Source organism: Juglans regia, chromosome 3 (genome assembly GCF_001411555.2).
Source record: "Juglans regia cultivar Chandler chromosome 3, Walnut 2.0, whole genome shotgun sequence".
Lineage (NCBI taxonomy): Eukaryota > Viridiplantae > Streptophyta > Magnoliopsida > Fagales > Juglandaceae > Juglans > Juglans regia.
In genome coordinates, this window is record NC_049903.1 from 34,641,667 (window position 1) to 34,663,629 (window position 21,963).

The following is a 21,963-nucleotide window of genomic DNA, read 5'->3' on the forward strand; positions in this document are numbered from 1 at the left end:
TATATAATTATACATACAACTGTGTAGTGTGTAAACGCTGCATAATCATTTTGAAAAAGAAAAAATTAATTTTTTTCATGTCGGTCCTATGTTTTATTCATTTTTTTCAAAGCAATTACGCAGGGTTGCACAATTCACGGTTGCAAATATATTTTCTATATATATATAAACACACATACACACACACATACACATATATAAGAGCAGGATGATGATGACACTCATGATATGTATATTATATAACTAGAACAGTTGCGACGTGCAAAGTACATTTGCCTAGTCAGGTGATTTTATTTTAATAAAACTTTTATGATTTTGTAAAAAGAAAAAATTGATTATTGAATAATTTAATGCTTTTAAAAAAGTGTTAGTAAATATGTTTGGATAATGATAGTTTAGTGAAGTATAATAATTACATGTTTAGATAGATTAGAAGACAAAAATATAAGTTCAAAATATATCATAGTTTAATACAAATTTAGGAAGTTTAACAAAAAGATTAGTTCAAAATGATAGGTGGCTCGTTTGTTATGCAATTGATCATTCTACATCATTTTGTACACGATCAATTGAGAGGGCATTGATGTTTTTGTATTGTTGTTGCTTTTGTCGATCAGGGTCTGCACCAAGTTGAATCATCCATTTTTTTTGTAAAACTTGTGTTGCAATACTCTCCAAATTTGGTAAATGTTCCTAAATTTAAAAAAAGAAAAATTATTTAGATAATTATTGTTTTTAAAGAGATGAAGGTGTTAATATTAAAATTTGATTTTAAATAATGATTTTTAAAATAAAAATTTTAGAAGAGAAATACTTCACTAGTGTGATTCATGAAATCAATTGCTGAGTACCCTAATGCTTCTTGTGTAATTTAAACAAACAAAACTGCACCTAGTTGTCTTGTACCATCATCAACTTCAATATATGCTTGACAGCTATAAGTGATTGAAATATGATTTTGTGTGCAAAGTAATAGAAATTATATATTGAATTTTTTTTTTTTGTAAATGACTTAGATTGAAAAATTGAAGAATGCATACCGTGGTTGTGAAATATTTGTGTGTTTGCAATAATTACAAACAAATGTTTTATTGTATTCATAACATGTTCCTTTGTTAGCTAGTGCATGAGAGGTAAAAAAATATTTGGTACAAGTCAACCACAATTATCTTACGTTTTACCTAGAATCATACTTTCTACATTCAATTAAAGACAAATATTTAGATAAAGTCTTTAAATACATGCTTACATTAGAAATTTCTATGATTTATTACCGAGAATAAGATTTTACCGTCATGAGTTGAAAATCATTATTCTGTTTTCAATAAAATCCTTGAGTTCTTATGGAAAAATAAAAATCTAAAACCCTAAAAAAATGAAAAAAAAAAAAAAGAATAAAACTCAATACCATACAAACCGAATCAACATCATGTCTCTCTTTTTAATAAAATCCTTGAGTTTTAATGAAAAAAAACCCTAAAAGCCTATAAAAGAAGGGTACTTATCATACAAAGGGAAAAAATTAGTCACCAATACAAAAATATAAATTGTCAACACAGATGCTGAAATAAATGCCTACCAAATATACAAGCTGAAATTACAAAACTGAAAGAGATACAAACTCTCAACCAATTTGAACTCCAAATAAAAAATTATCAACCAAAATACACAAACTGGGATAAATACTAAAAGACATACATTCCACTTGTTCAAATAAATGCCAACTAAAATATACAAACTGAAAAAATAAAACTGGAAGACATATACATTAGTCCAAAGAAATTTGAACTCCAAACTAGAAAATACTAACCAAAATATACAAAGTTGAAAAACTAACTGAAAGACATACAAATCTCAAAACAACATAATTTCTAAAATAAAATACTTCAAATTTCCTACAAGGAGGGAATCAACAAGTCATAATAAATACAAGGAAAACCCTTGAGTTTTGATGAAAAAAAGAAGAATCTAAAAACCTAAAAAAATGAACCAAAAAAAATATCAAACCCAATAGCATACAAACTAGACCAAATATATAAGAGTAATGCTACTCATTATTTCAATTTTTATCATCTTCTCATCATTCCATTATGTGACATTAAATGATTAGAGACTATTTATTCTATCTAATTTGTAAATCTATTATCTAATGTCACATCATGAGATGATGATAAAATAGATGATGAATAGATTTTTTCAATATATAATACGAACATACTAACTATTCTTAAGAGTAAAAAATAGAAGAATATTTATTAACCTATTAATAACAAAATATACAAATCCGACAATATATATTCAAAACTCGAAAACAATATATAAACTGGATGAAAAGATAAGAGCCATAAACAAATCTCAAAGCAACAAAATTGCAAACCAGAAACTCCAAACTTCCTGCAAGAAATAGACCAATAAATTAGATCAATTAAAACAAAAAAAAAAAAATAAGAACACAACAACGCTATGACATGTAAAAAAAAAAAAAACTCCTATTTCAAAATTGACCGAGATAGAAGAGTTAAAAAAAAATAAAAAAGAAACATGCACAAAAAAAAAAAAAAACATAGAGTAATACAAAAGGAAAAAAATCACAAAGCAAACATACATTGAGAGAAAAAACAAAGATAAACAAAAAAAAAAAAAAAAAAAAAAAAAAAAAAAAAAAAAAAAAAAAAAAGAAATCAACAACACAAGACTTTAAAAACACAACCAACATACATACAAGAACAAAGGAGTGACGAAACAGGAAAAACGATAGACACATTAAGAAAAACCTGATTTTCGGAGAAGAAGAGTTCAGATGAGAAATACGTTAGACAGATGAGAAAAAAGAAAAAGAAAAAAAAAGAGCAAATACAAATTGAAAAGAGGCATTACCATTACCTTACCTGCCTTCTCATTTGCGAAGGAAAAAAGAAAGCACATATTAATGCTTAATTTTGTATTTACAATTATTTGATCGTAAATTGCATTATGAAAGGGGTAGCATAATTAATGACGGTGATGACTAAAATGAGATAGTCAGCCCTGGATGGCCCTTCCTTCACAAACAATCACGACCCGGCCAACCCTGCTTTTTCTTTATTATTAGTAATATCTATACAATACATTTAACGAGTAATAGTATGCATTAAATTTTTATTTTATTTTGATTATATTAAATAATATACGATATATTTATTATTATTAAATAATTATTTATTAATAATAAATATATCATATCATATTTAATAGAATAAAAATAAAATGATAATATTATTTATAGAATTTTCTTTTACTATATTACTTATGTTTCTCTCCTCTTCATATCTTATTTTTATTATTTATTATTTTTATAATATAATATGTGTATGCTTACGATATTTTATTAAAGAATACAGAGAGAGAGAGAGAGACGATATTCTCTCCTTTCTTTGAGCTCTCCGTCTCTCTCCTTCCGCCCTTCGTTATTGAACGAGAAAGATAGACAGGAAAATATATAAATAAATAAAGAACCACTCTCACGGCCCAACTCCATCCATCAAACCCGAAAGGTCAGCGAGGAGAGAGATTCCTACTCCTTGCCCTAACTGACCTTCCCCCTCCTCCCCCCTCTTGTCCCTTCCACATTTCCCAGGCTTTCACCGATCGAAGCCCCAACCTTTTCCTTTTCGTTTTCCCATTTCTACCCGCTCATCGGTCAGGGACGCTGGCTGATCCTTGATCCACCATATTTATGTTACATATTACCCCCGATTTCGAAGTAGCGGATATGCGATTTCCTTATACTCGAACCTCTATCTTCTGGCATCTGAGGGTTAGGGCTCGCATGACCGTGATGAATATTTGAAATTCCGAGGTCCTCAACGGAGTTTCGCCTTCGAAGGTAAAAGCTTGACTTTTTCAAGCTCTCCTCTAATTTCTCTATGTTATCGCTTTTTTTTTTTTTAAATAGTAAAAAAAAAAAGAAGAAAGAATATATATGGTTCAACCTTTTCTTGCTTCGCACGAATATGATATGCTATCCCATCCTCTCATGAATATACGTTTTTTGTGATTGACGATATTCTTGGATTGATTAAGATGATTGTCGTTCTCATTATGATATTGATTATGACGTAATGATTAGGGTTAGAGTTAGGGAATTCGGGCGAATGGATACTTCTGGCAACAATCCCGACACCCCGCACAGGAGAAGATACGGATTGCCATCTGCTTCCAGCATCATTCAGGCACCACTCTCGGCGTTGTTGGAGTACTCGGGCCTTGTTCGTGGCAGCACTGCCAGGTCTAATCACCAAGAGACCGAGGGTTTGATTCACGGGCGTGTATCTTCTCTTCATGCTCAGGACCAACCTACCACTGCGAGTGCCACCAATCATGGGGAGGTCTCCATTAGGATAATCGGCGCAGGGGAGCACGACCATGATGACAGGGAAGCCACTGCCACTGGCGCTGCTACGGCTACCGCCACTACTACTGGATTGGTTGTTGGGCAGCATCAGGGTGGAGAGGTCGCTGCTTCTAATGAGATGGCTGGCATGGCATCCGAGACTCGGGAAGGAGACTCTAGGATTGAGCGTGGCGGTGTGGGAGATGGAATTTCCCAATCTGTCAATGCAAGTGCTGATGGAGAAGCTGCGGATGCAAGTGCGGCTAATGGGAGGGATTCTTCTTACCAGAGATATGATATTCAGCAAGCTGCTAGGTGGATTGAACAGGTCCTTCCCTTCTCCTTGCTTCTTTTGGTGGTCTTCATTCGGCAGCATCTGCAAGGTAATTGTTTTTCCAACTCATGCTTTAATATTGACATTATTTTTTGTTGTTCTCACTTTATTTAATATGCCAGGAAGAGATATGATATTATTAGCTTGATCCGTTTAGGAATTTGTGATGAAAGTTTTACCATTTTTCCCCAAGTGCCTCAGAGTTGGGCGGACACAAAGAAGTCCAAATCCAGAACTTTGAATTCTCACTTTGCTTAGAGTCAGAGTTGCTTTTAGACTTTTGACTCTGAGGCAGAGTTAGCTCCAGCTCTGCCCTGAATGCTTCTTGTTGGAACAAAGTCGGAGTTGGAGCCTTAAGAGTCTCGTGAGAAAGAGATTAGACACACAAAAAATTATTTTCACCCAATTTGAATAAAATCTGGAAACAAAACAACAAATCAAGCTAATGAAATTTGTTGATCAATGAACATGTGATACCAGAAAGGAATTAGAAACCTATTGATATGATTTTCTCTATTTATTTTGAGATTTTAAAATAATTTCTCATTTCGGAAGATAAATCCCTGTTAGTAACTAGATATTAAGAAAAATACATGAACATATGTATATTGCAAAAGAGGCCTGTAACACCTAAGTCCTGCATTAGAAAAGGAATGATTCACGTTGATTGGGTAAGTTATGAAGGTGATGATGGATGCCAAGTCTCACATTGGCTACTTACGAGCTGAAATTGGGCTTTACAAATGATTTTAGGGAAGCTTCAAATTTGAGTAGTCCTTCTGGGATTATGGCACAAAACTGTCTCTTTCCCTCAGCCATTACATGTGGTATCAAAAAACCACCTAGTAAGGCCAGTCATGTAATATTAGAGAATGTCGAGAATTTAAGAGGGCTATTTGTAACACCCCTGTCCCAAATTGAGAAAAGATATGACTCACATAGAGCGGATAAGCTATAAAGGTGATCATGGATGCCAAGTCCCGCATTGATTATTTACTAGGTGAAATTGGGTTTTATGAGTGATTTTATGGAAGCTTCAAGTCGACTAGTCTTTAGGTTTAGCCCAGATGTGCTTGGCGCTTTCCTTGAGTCATTACATATAAAATTTGTGACTATTTGCAAAGTCCAGAAAATAAACCTATATAATCATAACAACAACAACAAAGCAAAATTACGAAATTCCTATTTTAAATTTAATTAAGTCAGGTTTGACAAACTCTCTCCCTTACAAATATTTTGTTCTCAGAATTTTATATTTCTTAGATTTCTATACCTTATGATGTTTCTTCCCGTACTACTAATAAAAAAAATTATGTTTCCTCCCAAACTGAATCAAACAAACAACATTTTTCCAGCAACAAGTCCCATGCAAACCTTAATGCAAGCTAGAATATGCCCTAGGGAATACTTTATCTAAGGTCTTTTTCCTTTCTCCTTGCTTATCTTGACATATGAGTTAGCAAAATCTCTTAAACTTAGGCTCTTATACCACTTTTGCAAGGATTCCAGGACATATCAAAATAATAATAATTGCAAGAAAACACAATTATAAAATTCCTGTTTTGCCCTTGAATAAAGTTTTGGGTGTGTAAAAACCTAAGATAATTCAAGGCAAAGAAAAAATAAAAAGTGGTGAACAATAAATATTCTGTACAAAATTAATTTAACACAACAAATCTGTAAACAGAAGATAATGATTTTAAATGAATTATGAAGAGAATGCTGATGGGAGTCTTGTTATTGTCCGCAAGCAACTATGGATCACCTAATCAAAGCTCAGCATCAATTCTTGCATCATCATTATAGACTAGGGAGGTAGATGTCAAGGCAATGCTCGAGATCTAGTGGAGATGGGATGGATAGTGGCTATGCTAGGTCCTATTTGCCTGAAATCCCAAGAGTTGTGATTCGGTAATAGGTGTGATAAATGTCAAGGCAAAGCTCGAGAGATAGAGGAGATGGGAAGGATAGTGGCTATGGCGGGTTTGATTCGCTTGAATCCCCAAGAGGCTTGATTTGGCTTGACCAAAGGTGTATGCAGTGGAGAGAGAGGGAGGGAGGCCTATTTAATTATAACAGTTTTTTTTTTTTAGGTTAATATGCGTAGGGTTGGGCTGAGCTGGGAGAGTTTGGGAAAGGAGGGCTGGGCTATTTATTAATTAAAGTCGAGTTGGGTTTGAAATTTTTCGGACTTCTGCTTGAATTATGAATTCGACTCTTGACAACTTTTTGTAAGTCCAGCTCTGAATCTGACTTGGAACTCTGATAACTCCAACTCCAATCTGAGTAGAGAGCAGGAGTCAGAATTTTAAAATTTGTGCACATCCCTAGACGCAACCTCATATGAATACTGAACATTGTAGCATTTCTTGCACCTCCATACCACAATGGTGGTGGTGAATGCATTCTTCGGAGGAAAGGGGCCAATGATATTGAACTTCTATGGCAAGCTTTGTTGGATGATATATTCATCTTTAGGATATCATTAATTAGTTGTTGATGATAATTAGTTTGCTTGAAGGGAGTTCATATAGATTGAATGATGATCGCAGGGTGAATATTCCTTAGGAAGTTATTTTTATGCTTGCAGCTAATGATGCTTTTGAAATTCTCTCCTTTTATAATGATTCCAAGGGGCTCCAATTATAACATTAACTAGTCTTTTTGAAGTATAATTTTAGACGTGGTTTGAGTTTTTCCTTGAATCATTACAACTATTCATGTCCCCTTAGCTAATTGGCCAAGGTCGTCATATGTATGATAAGTTTATGATTTTAAATTTTTCCCTTGGTTATTAAGTGTAAGTGCTCACTTATAGTGTCTTTTTTGACGTTTTAGGTTGTTATAGATTATATATCAGAAAATCACAGAAGAATTGAGCATGCATTGCTTTTGTTGCTTTCCAAATCAAATTTTCTGTAGGAAGTAAATTTACCTTTCTTGAATTGCTTGCATTGGGGTTTCTGATCATGAGCATGTCTTAGCCCACATTGTTTTATAAGTAAACAAATGTGGGCTAAAAAATGCTCACATTTTAGGCCCTTTTCCTTTAAAGTTTAATGACCTTGGCCTTTCTGCTATGGTTTACAGGTTTCTTTGTTACCATATGGATTGCTGCTGTCATGTTCAAGTCAAATGATATTCTACGTAAACAGACCGCTCTCAAGGTACTACAATTTGTATATCTGTATTTTTAATGTTTTGGTATGGCCTACCCATTAGGGTGCAGCCTATTGATCAAGGGGCTGGCCTGGGATGAACTGTAAACTCAAACATCCTGAGTTTAATTCCACACTAGGAGTTTCCCTAAATTACCTGATATTTAGTTATGGCGTGTGGGGTCATGTATCCGGGGTGTACTCCATGGGAGTGGGTTTCAAGGGCCCTGCCTGTGAAGTTCTACATCACTAAAATTCCCATTATTAACCAAGGGTATTTTTTATGGCTGCAGGGGGAGAGAAAATTGTCTGTTCTGGCTGGGATATCTTTTGCATTTACAATTCACGTTGTTGGCGTATACTGGTGGTATCAAAATGACGATCTTTTGTATCCATTGGTGATGCTTCCTCCAAAAGCTATCCCACCTTTCTGGCATGCTATTTTCATCATTATGGTGAATGGTATGTTTTTCTATGGCTATTATTGTGAACTAATAAAATCATTGATATTTTAGTTGGGATACATTTAGTGGTTCAACATGTGCACTCAGTAGATCCTTCATTGTATGTCAGTGAGAAAGTTCTACGAACATGTCACTTTGTGGAAACGTTGTTAATTTTCTTCTGAATTTTGTATTCCTATGAGCATTTCATTTTCTACTAGTGAGTGGTCTTTACAACTCATAAATTTGTTTGTGCACCCACAAATCTGGGAAGTATATGTTTGTGTATATGGCATGGGATTTTTGTCATAGCTAAAATTTTGCAGCTACACACTTCACTTTTAGTGAAGGGCAGACTTCCCCTATTTTTTATGGCCTTTTATATTCATGTTTTGCACGTATGGTAAGGAGGTAATTTGTTGTTTTCATCACTGCAAATTTCCTTCTCTCCATCATGTCTTAGACAGAATACTCAAGCACAGAATATTATTTAGTGCGGATGCTTCTTCTGAGTTTTCTTTTCTTTTTTTCATTTTACGACTTTTTTGTATGGTTAGTCTTTTTTATACATAATGATAGTATGCTGGTGTGTTCTGGAGCATTGCAATAGTTTCTTAGGTTGGCGTTTCTTTCAGATACCTTGGTTCGGCAGGCGGCAATGATCTTCAAGTGTATTCTATTGATGTATTACAAGAACAGTAGGGGCCGAAATTATCGTAAGCAGGTGAGCATCTGGCTTTTTTTAAAAGCTTATTTGTGCTCTTCTGTGCTTGAGCATCTCCAATCATTGTTCTATTTTCCCATTCTTTCCATGAAGAAAAAGTGTTAGATTAACACGATTCATTTATGTATAGCCTTTATTTGCCATTAACTTCTGACCAGAGATGTTCATATTTTCCAGGGTCAAATGCTTACTTTGGTCGAGTATTTGCTGCTGCTGTACCGTGCCTTACTGCCTACGCCAGTCTGGTATCGATTCTTCTTAAACAAAGAATACGGAAGCCTCTTTTCATCCCTGATGACAGGGTTGTATCTTACTTTCAAGCTTACATCTGTTGTTGAGAAGGTATTATTTTCTGTTAGTTCTTTTTTTCCCTAGATTCTTGTATGGTACAATGTTTCTGATCTTTTTATAAAGGATTAACTTTCTGTCAAGAGTTCATTTTTCGACATGCCTATTTTCTTCTCCTCCAACCCTCCTTTTGTTTTTCCCTTCTCTGGGTGGTGATGTTCAGGTGCAATCCTTCTTTGCGGCATTAAAGGCATTATCACGTAAAGAGGTGCATTATGGGGCTTGTGCAACATCAGAGCAGGTAATGTGGATTTCCTTTCCCACATGCAAACACAGACACACATCCAAACACACAGATGCATGGTCTTTCAGCTTCTTTTTATCTCTTTCGGGTATGAAAGGAATTATCACAATGTCAAAAGAAAGTAGTTGAGGCTTGGAACAGTTAGGCTGCAGACACAGCTGGTTTTTCTGTCCCATTAACTGTTCTTTTTCTTTTCTGTAGCAGTTTGTTATGCATAGAAGCAAATCACCTTATATGTGTTTACTAGTCATAGTCCCTTAACAGCCTATCACTTTGTGCATGTTTGTGTGCATGCAGTTTGGGTTTGCGTGCGTACATGTATACATATGCTGATATTTGAAGTATTCTTCTGTTGCCCACCATACTTATTTTCTTTTACTGATATGGTTAAACTAATGCAAGCTTTTACACTTAGGATTGAATTTTTCCATTTCTTTTAGTTTTAGTTATTAATTTGTAGTATATGATTTAAACCCAGGGATTCCAACAGATGACATCCATCATCTTTGTAATTATGTCAGTACGTGTTTAAACAGCTACAAGCCTGCTGCAAAGTAGCCTGTTGACCTTTTTTTGTGATAGGTAATCAAAAATCTTATTGAATAATGCAAAAGGACGTATGAGATAGAAACACCTAATTAGAAACGAAATAATGAAAACTCAGCCCATTAAAATCTATAACAGATGCCCAAAGATACAAAGTATCGAAGAAGGTTTTAAGCTCATCCCTCATCCGCTTGTGGTCTTTAAAATCTTTGTCCCTCCATATACACCACACCAAGCAGATGGGAACCATCTTCCATGCTGCTGCAATTTGAAGATTGCCGTGTAATCCTCTCCAGTTATTGGTCTACAAATTTCCCATACTTTCTGCACATGCAACATCTTGCCAACCTATCATTGGGATAGTTCAATGCAATTGAATTATACAAAACATTGGTTTTTGGCTTAGTCCTTGGTTTGGCAGGGGTTCCTTGCACATTTTCTTATGTTAAACATCGTTTGGGAATTAAAAAAAAGAGTTTAAATGACTCAATAAAAAGGCTGAAGTTGTGATGTCACACTTTAATATCAACAGTTTTCATTGGGGCCCTGCTTAGTCTAAGATTTTGAGGTTTTCTTGCATCTCATTCAGTGTTTGTGAAAATTCAGGGCCTGTCTAGGATTTCAAGTTTTTATGTATTTAATAATGCAGGTTAATGCTGCGGGCGACATGTGTGCTATTTGCCAGGAGAAGATGCATTCTCCCATCCTACTTCGTTGTAAACACATATTTTGTGAAGACTGTGTATCAGAGTGGTTAGTTTATTTCTGTCATTTTTGCACTCTATACTGTTTATCTGCTTTTGCTACTTGGGTATATTGGCTTGGCTGGTCTTAATTTTAGATGTTGTGTGCCTTAGCAGTTAGCGTGGTCAATTTGCCTGCTTTGTGCAGGTTAGAGTTGATAGTTGACCAAATTTATAGGGACTTCCCAGACTTCGTATATGTTTTCTTTTAGCTTGGTATATCATTTTTTGGTTTTCAAAACTTGTGCCCTTTTTTTAGCCTTAAATTGTTAGAAGGTTTAGGCTAGCATTACCTGTAAATATTGGGTAGGGGGTGCTCCAATGCAATCACTCTGCTTACGTTGTTAGGCCATTTGATGACTAATGGTCCTGTTTTCTCAGGTTTGAGAGGGAACGGACGTGCCCGTTGTGCAGGGCTTTGGTCAAACCTGCGGATCTCAGATCATTTGGGGATGGATCAACTAGTCTGTTTTACCAGTTGTTCTAAATTCTTATTGCTTTAAACCAGGGAGTTTTTCTGCTTTGAATTCCTGAGTCGTTATTCGAAGCAGCCTTCTCCCAATCTTTTCATCAAAACAGGTAGTTCGGCCACTCTGCCATGTTCATGTGTTGCTCTGGAAAGTTAATTTAAGTGCCTGGCTTAGCTAGAATCGAACTGGCAATATGTTCATATGTTGTAATTGAGAAAGGTTGGAAATGTATGTAACTACGGAGGAAGTTCTCGTGAGGACTTACCATATATGTAACTGTTCGTTTTCCCATGAATGGATGATTTTTTCCCCCTCTCTGTTTGTCTCAATTCTCCCACTCTATCATTATTCTCCTCGATGCGCCTAATGTTTATTTCTCACAACCTCTCAATTTGAAGTGTTCTGCGCTTCGATTCGATCGTGTGTGGTGGAACCTTAAAAGTTTCATGTGTCCAAACAGCGGGAAACGTGCGATACTATATACTTCGTTGGGAGAAAAGCTGTACCAGACCGACAATTCATATTCTTTGCCATGTTTATCAGATCATGAACGATACAGTACTTGATAGTTTAACTTAGTTGAGGTTTGGATAGTAAGTTGAGATGAGAGTTGAAAGTTGAATAAAATATTGTTAGAATATTATTTTTTAATATTATTATCTTTGAATATGAAAAAGTTGAATTGTTTATTTTATTTTATATTAAAATTTGATAAAGTTGTAATGATTAGATGAGTAAGAGGTCCTAAATCTTGTGATTTGACTGGGTGTTTTGTACATAATTTCCAACGGAAAGAGTGGGCTTCAAGTAAATATAAAATGATAAAATAAAGGGAAAAACCAAAGGGCCTTTACCTGTTTAAGAGCACTCTCATTGGATTAGTCAAAGTTAAATGACAATTTTGATGAATGTAAGAGAAATTTAACTTTTGACTATTCTATTTACATTGATCTCCATATTGGAATAACTATTTTTTCATTATATAATAATAAAATAATATAAGATGAATTTGGTTTTGATTATTCACATTAAATCTTCACATTAGATTATATATTGATTCATTATATGGTAATGAATAATTAATAATTTCAAAAATATATAATTTTTTTAATTATTAATTTATTTAATTTTATCATACTTTACTATTCTACTTATTATATGTTAATTAATAATCATGTTCTTATTAAATTAATATATCACTAAGTCAAATTAATATATTGACTGTGATAAAATATGTGATAGAAAGAAAGGGAGAGATAAATAATTAATAAAATATGTATTTGATGTATGTATAGTAACTTTCAAATTTAGAAAAACTTTTGAAAGTCACTGTAGCTAAATTTTAAATATTTGGAATTTGACTAATCCATTGTGAATATATTTTACTCTTTAATAGCTAAATACTTATTGGATTTAGCTTTTAGCTAATCCAATGAGAGTGCTCTATAAGCCAATGTATGCATGGAAGGGGAAGATTTGGCATTGTGTATTCACTACTCGAGCGCATTATGGACCACTAGCAATATGAGTGGTGGCAGCGACAACTTTCTTATACCTTCCTTTTAAATGAATGATATTGTAACATCTCATTTCAGTAGGTTAGGAGTGTCACATATTTTTTACAAAATAAATTCAGCAAGAAATCTCATATTTTATAAATGAAAATAGAATTTATTTTGTAAAAAAATGTTTCATAAAAATGTCTTCCAAAAACATTAAATGAATAAAATGAATAAATTTATGTCATAAAAGTAAATTTTATTCTAGAAAGTTTGAAACTAAATCAACTGCTCATTCTAATCATGGTCTAAGTTTTCATAAAAGTTTTTATGCTGAGAGCTTAAAAAATTCATGACTATTCATATTGATTCTTATGCTATACATGACTGATTTATCTGAATTAACTGACTGGCCTATTTGATTTAACTGATTGATCTGACTGGCTAACATACTTAATCATGTGTGCAAGGTTGTGCATTGGCCCCACGTCCTGCTGCAGCCTGCAGTAAGGGGAGCCGCTGATAGTATTCTAACATACTACGGTGGACCACGCTCGAGTCTGTGACTTGCATATCTACCCTGATCTAAACTGCATTGGTACCATGCATTTGAATGACCATCTAATTAATTGATCTGGTCTTATCTTGCACTTGAAGTTAAGATAGCTTACGTGTCTTATACACATGAGATGCATGACATAATACATACATAATTGTAGTTTTTGAATTTGAACGTAATGCGGAATGACATGATCGTATGTTATGCTGGATGACATGTTTGTATATGACATGATTGTGCATAAATAATGGCTGTCAATGAACTGGCTTGAATAATAATTATATATAAGCTGAATTGTGATGATCCTAATTTGTGATCAAATTAGTTACTTCGTAGCTCGCCACTGAGAGGGAGGAGATGATGCACGACAGCTCTGGGTGGTTGGAGGTGGTTGGCGACACGACTGGTTTCTCTGGGCAAGGTAGTGCGACGCCGAGAGAGAGAGAGAGAACGAGATTCTGTTATGCCGAAACAAGAGGGAGAGAGAGAAGGGTGGTGATCGTAGCGGAAGAGCACGAGAGGGAGGAAGGGGCTGAGGCGATGCTTTCTGTGGTGGTCCTGGTTGCTAGGAGGGAGGTTGCGGTGGCTACTGGGGAACAAGGCTCACGGTTTGCAGCTTAAAGGGAAGTGTTTTCTTTGTTTCTTTTTTGTGTAACTCTGGTTTGTAGTGTGAGGGAAAACGCGGCGGATCGTGAATTTGTTGATGAGAATATTGTGAGGAGGAAGAGAGGATTTATAAGGGCTTTGATGTGAGAGTTGGTCTTCCATTAGAATACTAACAACTAACACTGAGAGACGTACGGGCTTGGAGGTTTCTTGTGTTTAATTCAGAGGTTTCTGGGTTTACGTAGAGGGACGATGATGAGTATGAGGTTATGATTATAGAATCAAGAGATGAGATTTACGGGTAGAGATAGAAAGAAATAAGATTTAAATTCAAACTAAAAATTAAAATCCGATGATAATAATAACAATAATAAAATATTTTTAGTTATAAGAAAAATACATAAAACTTATCTTATGGCCTAATCTTAGGATCGAGTTGTTATAGATATCTTCCTTTTTTCTTTATAATTCGAATTTTGAATTTTGAATTTTAAAATCTTCACTATTTTAATAGTTGACACAACAGCACACATGATTATGTACGAAAAATTACAAGTACAAATAGTATTTTTCTTTTACTCACATCCTACTACCAGTTGATGTGACATTACCCATTAATTGTTGATTTTTTTTTTTCTCCCAAGAAAGTGTAAAAGCTAATTTGGATAATGAGATAAGATGAGATGATTTTAAATGAGTTGAATAAAATATTATTAGAATATTATTTTTTAATATTATTATTATTTTGAGATTTAAAAAAATTGAAATGTTCATTATATTTTGTGTGAAAATTTGATAAAGTTATAATGATGAGATAAAATAAGATGAGATGTGATGAAACCAAATCCAAACATCAAAGAGTTTGAGCTACATCAATACAATGAAATAAAAGTGTAGAATATAATATTTTATCTGTCTTTCAATGATCCATGATCACAATGACTTACAATTAGTTATCAGCCTAAAGAATTACGTATAATAAAATCAATGAATGCTCTTATAAGCTAAGTTGATAGCCACTTCATTTGCGTTTTAAAATAAACAAATAAAATTCGTAAATCCAAATCTTTACATTGAAGCACGGCAATTTAATCTTGGGCTGGAAAACGTACTGAGGTGGACTGAAGAGAACAGCAAATCCCAAATATGATTAACAGACGCAAGAGTTGCTACACCATTTCTGTCATGAAATTTGATAAAGAACAAAACAACATAACAAATCATCCCAAAGAAGTTCTGCTTCTTGCTCTGAAATGACGGCAGACTTTATTTGCGCTTGCTATTGCTGGCTTGGAGTACGAGAATGACATGGAAAATACCTTAACCTGTACTGAGTTACAGAAAACACTAGACACCAATCCACTCTCCATCAGAAAAACAAAAACACCAATTAATACCAACTGCAGGAAGTACGTAACTCCCCTCATTGCTCCTCTTTCTCCCATAAATGAAAAATGGAAGAAAAAAGAAAAAAAAGAACAAAATATTAAATCTTTGATGAATAAAAGCAAACTCTATTCAGGAAGAAGATTCAGAGGGTCTTTTTGTATCATCTTCCTCCGAAACTGAGGTACTCAGACTCTGTGGTACCTTACTTCCTAGAACATCCTTATTTTCCTGCGGCGGCATGGGCACGGGAAAGCTTTCCTTCATTACTGGTGGGCTTACAGATGGGGGAACCTCAGAAGGTGAAGGTGGGGATGTAGGTGAGGGTGGGGAAATGGAGAGCATTTTGGAGACTCCTGGGTAAACTTCTGTAACTTCTTCAATGCCTTCATCTATATAGACAACATCCTGCATGGTGAGTTGGTGGTATTCAACAATTTCCCTTAGGAAGCGGTTCTCACGGGCATATATTGAATTCTCATGCGCCAATCGCGCCTTCTCAGCCAAAAGTGTCTCCAATTGAAGGCGGATCTGAGATCAGAAATATGTTCATTAGGAACAGTTGATGGTGGACCTGAGATTCATTCTTCATGCTTCTTAGCCTAAATAATGTAACAACCTAATATAAGAATACTCACGATCAAGCTGAACTCTAAACATCCGAATAAACAAATGAAACAGATGCATATGCCTTAATTATTCTTGTCGCTCCAAAAGCAAAATAAGAAGTAAAATTACCAAGTCATCATCCGCACGGTTGTCTCCCTTCTCGCGATTCTCTCGAAGTAGTTTATTTTCTTCTTCAAGTTGAGAACATCGTTCCTTTGCAAAAGCAAAATCTGCTTTAATTGTTTTTAGCTCCCGAAGAAGTAGTTTTGCTTTGGCAGCTGTTGCCATCGCAACCTGTAACCCGCACAAAGGCCAATTATGCATTTCAAAGCTAAAATAGGTTCATAAAAACTGAAATGTGCAAATACATAACTGATAAAACTCAAATTCAACAGTCCGAATGAGCTGCATACTCCATCACCAACCTTTGGATTGGCTAATCCGACATGCATAGTTAATAAAGTAATTGAGAGTTGCAATATCTCAAATCCTGAACTTAAAATCAACTGAGTGTTCTCTTATGTTGGCATGAGTCACATAAGCATTCCATAAAACAAGCATTCCATAAATGCTGGTTTTATAAATTTAAATTCATTTGCTGTAAACTTCTTTCACTTTGTAAAAAAGTAGGATGCAAGGTTTGGGGGCTTAACACTGTTTGGATCTCAGAGTGATCAATAAACCCAGGTATTCCTCCCCTGCCGAGTATGTTGACATGAAATATAACTCTTATTGAATCTAATGAATTAGAATGTTCTCTATGTCCAAAACTTGAAACAGTCATGCACAATTACATAGTTGCCACCTTACGTCGCGAGATGCCTTGAGTTGAGTTTCATGTTTGGTTTGGATTTGCAGTTGTGTTGTTTGCATCAGCCATGGACTTTTCACTTCAGGAGCCTGGTTTGGTGCCTCAGAATTGTCTCCTCTCCGCTTAATTTGCAGTTTTCGGGTTTCTTGGATGATGTCTGCTGTCTTATTTTCCACTATCATGCGACCTTCCTGGAGGAACAAGAAATTGAAGCAATAAATTTACATTTCAGTACTTGAGAAGATATGAAATACGAAGAATACTTGAGGTTCCTCTCTCTCTCTCTCCCCCACACACCCCCCCGCCACCCAAAACTAGGAGCATAGCTACCTCTTCTACGATGCTCTAAACCACATCAAGGTCCAAGTAATCATGTGAGATTGGGACAAAAATGAGGATTTCATTTTAGCTTAATGAAAGTTTCTATTCATAGAAATTACACTAAATACAGGGTGGTAATTTTTAAGAGAAATAATATTCTTCATATTGAATTTTATAATCCCAGTCACACCAGTTTATGTGACATATTTTAATTAGTTTTTCATTTAACTGGTTGACTTATGAGCCCACTTAAAATGTGAGAAATCAATTGGTATAACTGGAGATGAAACAAATCTAAGATGAAGAGTAGAATTGCTCAATTTTTAATTACACCTAATTAATACAACCAGTTAGAAAATATTCAGCTGGAAAAGGGAGCAATAACTAAACCATCATATATGTAATTTAAAGGGCGTGAAGACAAGATGTGATATAGATTTTAATCATGTAAGCTATAAAAAAAAAAAGATTTTAATCATGTAAAATGAAAACATGAGAATAAGATTTAGAGATGAATACAGAGCGTCAAACTTGCCAAGAATTGATTTGGCATGACAAGGTAAGCAAAATAACATAATTGAAGAAAACAAACCATTAACATGAAATGATTTAACAAATTTTACCTCAAACGCCTTTTCAAAAGTGTCACCAATGTGATTAAGGGAAGATGTGATTGCATCCAAACCCTTCCGTAATTTAGGATTGTCCATTTTTCTGAAGTTCTCAGGTGCTGGATATGATTGCTGGAATTGATATCAGAAAGGACAGCTTATATATAAAATCAGACAATGGAACTCAGCAAGTGGAATGAAATGGCCAAAATGTAAGTAGAAACTGGATTAGTTAGAAACAACGGATTCCAGCTTCAAAACTAGTGATCATATCTTTCCTAGCTGGTGTTCACGGCATGCAAGAAAAAAATGTTAACTTTGAATGCTACCTGGCCACCTGTTGAGGTATTAAAGCCCGGCGCTCTCATTCGGTCAGGCACATTATCTTGCTGGGACATGGCATCATCCTCCAGAATTGCTTTAGCTTTTCGAGCCAGAACACCCCAAAATCCAGATTTGGACTCACTTTTTGTTGATGCATCCCCATAGGCAGGAAAGGCAGGAAAGCTCTGTATTTTCAGACATGACATCGCATCACATCCACAGAAAAATCTAAGCAACAAAAATTTGTATATCTTCACTAATGGTGTGAAATTTACATGCTCAGGCGTCATAGGGGGGAAAAAGTAGAAAGTTTTCAACGCCATCAACATTCTGGGGGGGGCGCACAAGTAATCCAATTCTCACAAATTATCAATGATTTGTTCTTATTGTTGAGGATTTGTGTAGCATGTGGTAAAGTATTTTCCTAAAGCAAAGAAACAGAAGAAAGCGATCAACTTTTACACTTCTGATCAAAACTGGAAAACATCAGCAGAACTAACAATCTTTGACAAAGAAGTTAAAAACACGCCCTGTGTTGAAAATGGAAGCAAGAAAATCCAATAAGAAAAGATCATAGCGGTTCCAATATCGGAAAAGATGAAGAACAAAAAGACTAGATGCCATTCCACATTGAACAAACAAACAGGATCTGCTTGTTGAAAAAACCTCGGAGACATTTAATAGTTTTGCGTTACCTTAAAAGAGAAGAGGGTAAAAAAAGATCACAAAAGTGAGATCATAAAAGAGAGAGAGAGAAGTAGACCTTGGAAGGATAGGGGTGATGAACAGAGTCTGCGTAGGCGGAGGAGAGAGAGGATTCTCGATGAGCAGCGGAGGCTCGAATAGCCTGAGCGGCAAGAGAAGAGGAGGATGAATCGGGTAAATTATGATCGTCGTCAGGCGGGTGATGAAACTCTTCCTTGAAGGTGGATGCTCTCGAAATGCCGTGCCTTCTCCGGTAAGCCATTTTGCTTTTCCTTTTCCTTGGTATGGAGTATTTGTCTCTCTCTTCCAAAACCAGCACCCATATAAAACATAAACGCCACCGTCACCGCCACCGCCGCGATGACAAGAAAAGAGAAAGAAAGAAGGAGGAAGATTCTCCGGTCAGTCCGGTGGATCCCTTTTGGACTTAGAACGTGTTCCTTTCCCACGTCTTTGTTTAACAAACTCTTCCGTTCTTTAATCAAAAGCAATTTGGAGAGAGAGAGAGAATGCCGGTTAATCTATGAATGTAATATTCTAATTAAGGCGGGGTGGCCTTTACTTGTTGGGTGACAACGTAAAATATTGTTGGGTTTGGCTGTGGCTGTCCCCACACTTCCCTCTCAAATTAATTACAAACGACCTTTTTTTTCTTTTGGGTTATAAGATTGAAATTTATTATATATATATATATATGTGAAATGTAGATTTGAAGCTGTTAATGTCTATAATCTGTTATGAGTAATGTTATATGTATTCGTAAAATGTTTAAATATCGTTTAATTATTTTTTTAAAAATGAAATTTAATATTAAATATGTGAATCGTATTTACTCATTTTATTTAAAAAGATTATCCATAACTATAAATCTCATTACTCGTTTCCTATCATTTAGTTGTTCCATTTTGAATCAGTCCAAACATTTTGCTTCGGTTTATAATATTTTATCATTTAAATCTCAAATACATAAAATAAATTTAAGGATGTTCTTTCAAAACACAAACGTCAGGTGGTGGCATTTTTTCATTTCTTTCCAACATCCAAATATATAAATGAATGAATAATATGGGCACTGAATGGAAACAGGTCAAATCTTCTGAAATGATTGCCCATCAAAAGAATTAAATATTTCATTAAATAAAAAATTAAAAGAAAAAAAGAGTTGTTGAGACTGGATCCATGTCTGCTGTGTACCTAAAAGGACTGGACTCAGGTGCTACGTGATCCTTACAGCTGAAGAGCTATGTCAGTATGAGCAGTGTCTGGCTGTTGATTCTCACAATGTGACCCAAGAGTATTTATTACAGCTAAAACTTAAAAAGGATGGATATTTCGTAAAGAGTGGTTCATCAAGTTGATTATCAAAATGATATATTGGAACAAATAAATGATCACTCATCTTAAATGATAATTAATGAGTCATGGTGGCATATGAATATTTATAGATTTTATGATAGTCAAAAGTCTATTTATAATACTGAAGAGTTAAAAGTTTTCACCTATAACATAATTGTGCCTTTAACCATCGAGAGACACTTGAATGTGAAATTGTTAGGATGATCGTTTTCTCATAATTAGTTCAAATTCTCCAACAAAGTAGAATGGAGAAATGTATATCTTTTAACTATTATTATTTAATATCGTGGATCATAAAAAATTGAAGATTCAAATATTAATATTCATGTTAAAATATTTAATAGTAGCATCTAAATGAGGTTTTCTTGGATAGTCAAGAATTGACCAAGTACATTAACAATAAAAGTGATATTGGTTGGGTCTAGTGTGAGTATAGAAGCTCAAGAGCATTTTTGCATTTGATATATAGATATACCCTTGGAGCTTCAAGACATTCCAAACTTCAGGTATGTTTGGCAAGTGAGATTTTCTCACTACTATTCTTTACTTTAAGATTACTTTTTACCTATTTTTCTACTATTCATTAATTTTCACCTATTTTTTAATACTATTCAATATTTTATTATTACTTTTTCATTACTTTTTTACTACTATTCACAAACATTCTCAACACTTCTCAACACTTCTCACTATCCAAACGTAAAAGAGAGATTCAAGGTCTTTGAGTTTGAAATAATCATTAAGATTATATTATGCTAAAATAGTGATGGCAGGAGATACGTTGATGCCATCAACATAAACCAAAAGGATAACGAATGTAGATCCTTCTTGTCGACTAGAGAGGAAAATATGTCTGAGTAAATACATTAGAAACTAAAGTGTGAGAAAAATTTGATAACCATTGTCGTGAGGCTTAAGTGAAGCTTGCAAACAAGTTGACAATCATACCTAGAAGTAATGACATATAAACCTCTTCATTCCGTTCATCATGTATAAAAATATTGTTTACATCCAATTGATGTAAACACCAATAGTTGGCAACAATGAAAGCAAGCAAACAACAAATGGTCACCATTTTAGCCACAAGAGAGTTTGAGAATAATCACTACCTTTATTCTGTGTACACTAATGTGAAAATAATGTGTTTGACACATTCTTATGACAAAATGTAGATCGGTTGTAAATATGTTGGGTAAAGTCTATGTCAAAATTGGAGCAAAAATTACAAGAATATAAAGGTTGTTAGATGTTGTCATATTAACTTAGTCACGGTAATCATTTAATTTTTACAAGGTTAAAAAGGCTAATCATTAAATTTTCTAGATTTCACGTTAGAATCTCGATCAAGGGAAAGTGCTAGAATTTGAATTTGTGGGATTGTTTTTGTGTAATATCTTTGTGGTTATAGTATTTTTTTTTTTTAAGAAGAAGATGGTATCTCAATTTTATTGATAGTCCTTACTTATGGCGGAGAAAAATAGTGGTTACATCCAGACATCTGGGAGATACAAATAAGTATAAAACCCAAAAACCAGGCATCAATATACTAAAACAACCAAACACAGCACAAAAATTAAGGTATGAACAGGGTAAAACATAACAAAGACAAAGAGAACCAACCCTAAGCAAATATAAGAACCTGCAAAAAAGACACATGCAAGTGAGAATATATAAAAAAAATAAAGTATGAACAACTTACCAGGAACGACACTAAGAGATCCGCAAATAAGGAAGACCAATTTTATCTATGCGAAGAAGACCTCTTAAGCAGGTAGGCAACATGCAACTATCACC

At 34.5% G+C, this 21,963-nt stretch overlaps 2 protein-coding genes across 3 annotated transcripts; one reads left to right on the forward strand and one right to left on the reverse strand.

Moving 5' to 3' along the window:
• Positions 1–3,401: 3,401 nt before the first annotated feature.
• LOC108986275 (RING finger and transmembrane domain-containing protein 2-like) lies at positions 3,402–11,699 on the forward strand. The gene is made up of 9 exons (XM_018958847.2): positions 3,402–3,865; positions 4,109–4,755; positions 7,797–7,873; positions 8,158–8,326; positions 8,943–9,031; positions 9,209–9,373; positions 9,543–9,620; positions 10,819–10,922; positions 11,294–11,699. Exons 2-9 carry the CDS (start codon positions 4,134–4,136, stop codon positions 11,397–11,399), a joined length of 1,410 nt encoding a protein of 469 aa, XP_018814392.1. The 5' UTR covers positions 3,402–3,865; positions 4,109–4,133; the 3' UTR covers positions 11,400–11,699.
• A 3,475-nt stretch (positions 11,700–15,174) lies between these two features.
• On the reverse strand, positions 15,175–19,322 carry LOC108987537. 2 transcript variants are annotated; one of them, XM_018960501.2, is made up of 6 exons: positions 18,872–19,322; positions 18,114–18,293; positions 17,797–17,916; positions 16,852–17,043; positions 16,171–16,335; positions 15,175–15,963 (listed from the first exon to the last, which is right to left on the reverse strand). In XM_018960501.2, the coding sequence occupies exons 1-6, from the start codon at positions 19,073–19,075 to the stop codon at positions 15,565–15,567; spliced, it is 1,260 nt and encodes a 419-aa protein (XP_018816046.1). In that variant the 5' UTR covers positions 19,076–19,322; the 3' UTR covers positions 15,175–15,564. The 2 variants fall into 2 exon arrangements, with proteins under 2 accessions (XP_018816046.1, XP_035543936.1); XM_035688043.1 differs by lacking the exon at positions 18,872–19,322 and adding an exon at positions 18,384–18,526.
• Positions 19,323–21,963: the final 2,641 nt, after the last annotated feature.

Coding starts and splice junctions, on each gene's coding strand:
- LOC108987537 (XM_018960501.2), bottom strand. CDS start 19,075: ATGGCTTACCGGAGAAGGCACGGCATTTCGAGAGCATCCACCTTCAAG. Junction 18,294..18,871: donor ATCACCCCTATCCTTCCAAG/GTCTACTTCTCT, acceptor CTGAAAATACAG/AGCTTTCCTGCCTTTCCTGC. Junction 16,336..16,851: donor AACTCAAGGCATCTCGCGAC/GTAAGGTGGCAA, acceptor TGCGGGTTACAG/GTTGCGATGGCAACAGCTGC.
- LOC108986275 (XM_018958847.2), top strand. CDS start 4,134: ATGGATACTTCTGGCAACAATCCCGACACCCCGCACAGGAGAAGATAC. Junction 4,756..7,796: donor CATTCGGCAGCATCTGCAAG/GTAATTGTTTTT, acceptor TATGGTTTACAG/GTTTCTTTGTTACCATATGG. Junction 10,923..11,293: donor GAAGACTGTGTATCAGAGTG/GTTAGTTTATTT, acceptor CTGTTTTCTCAG/GTTTGAGAGGGAACGGACGT.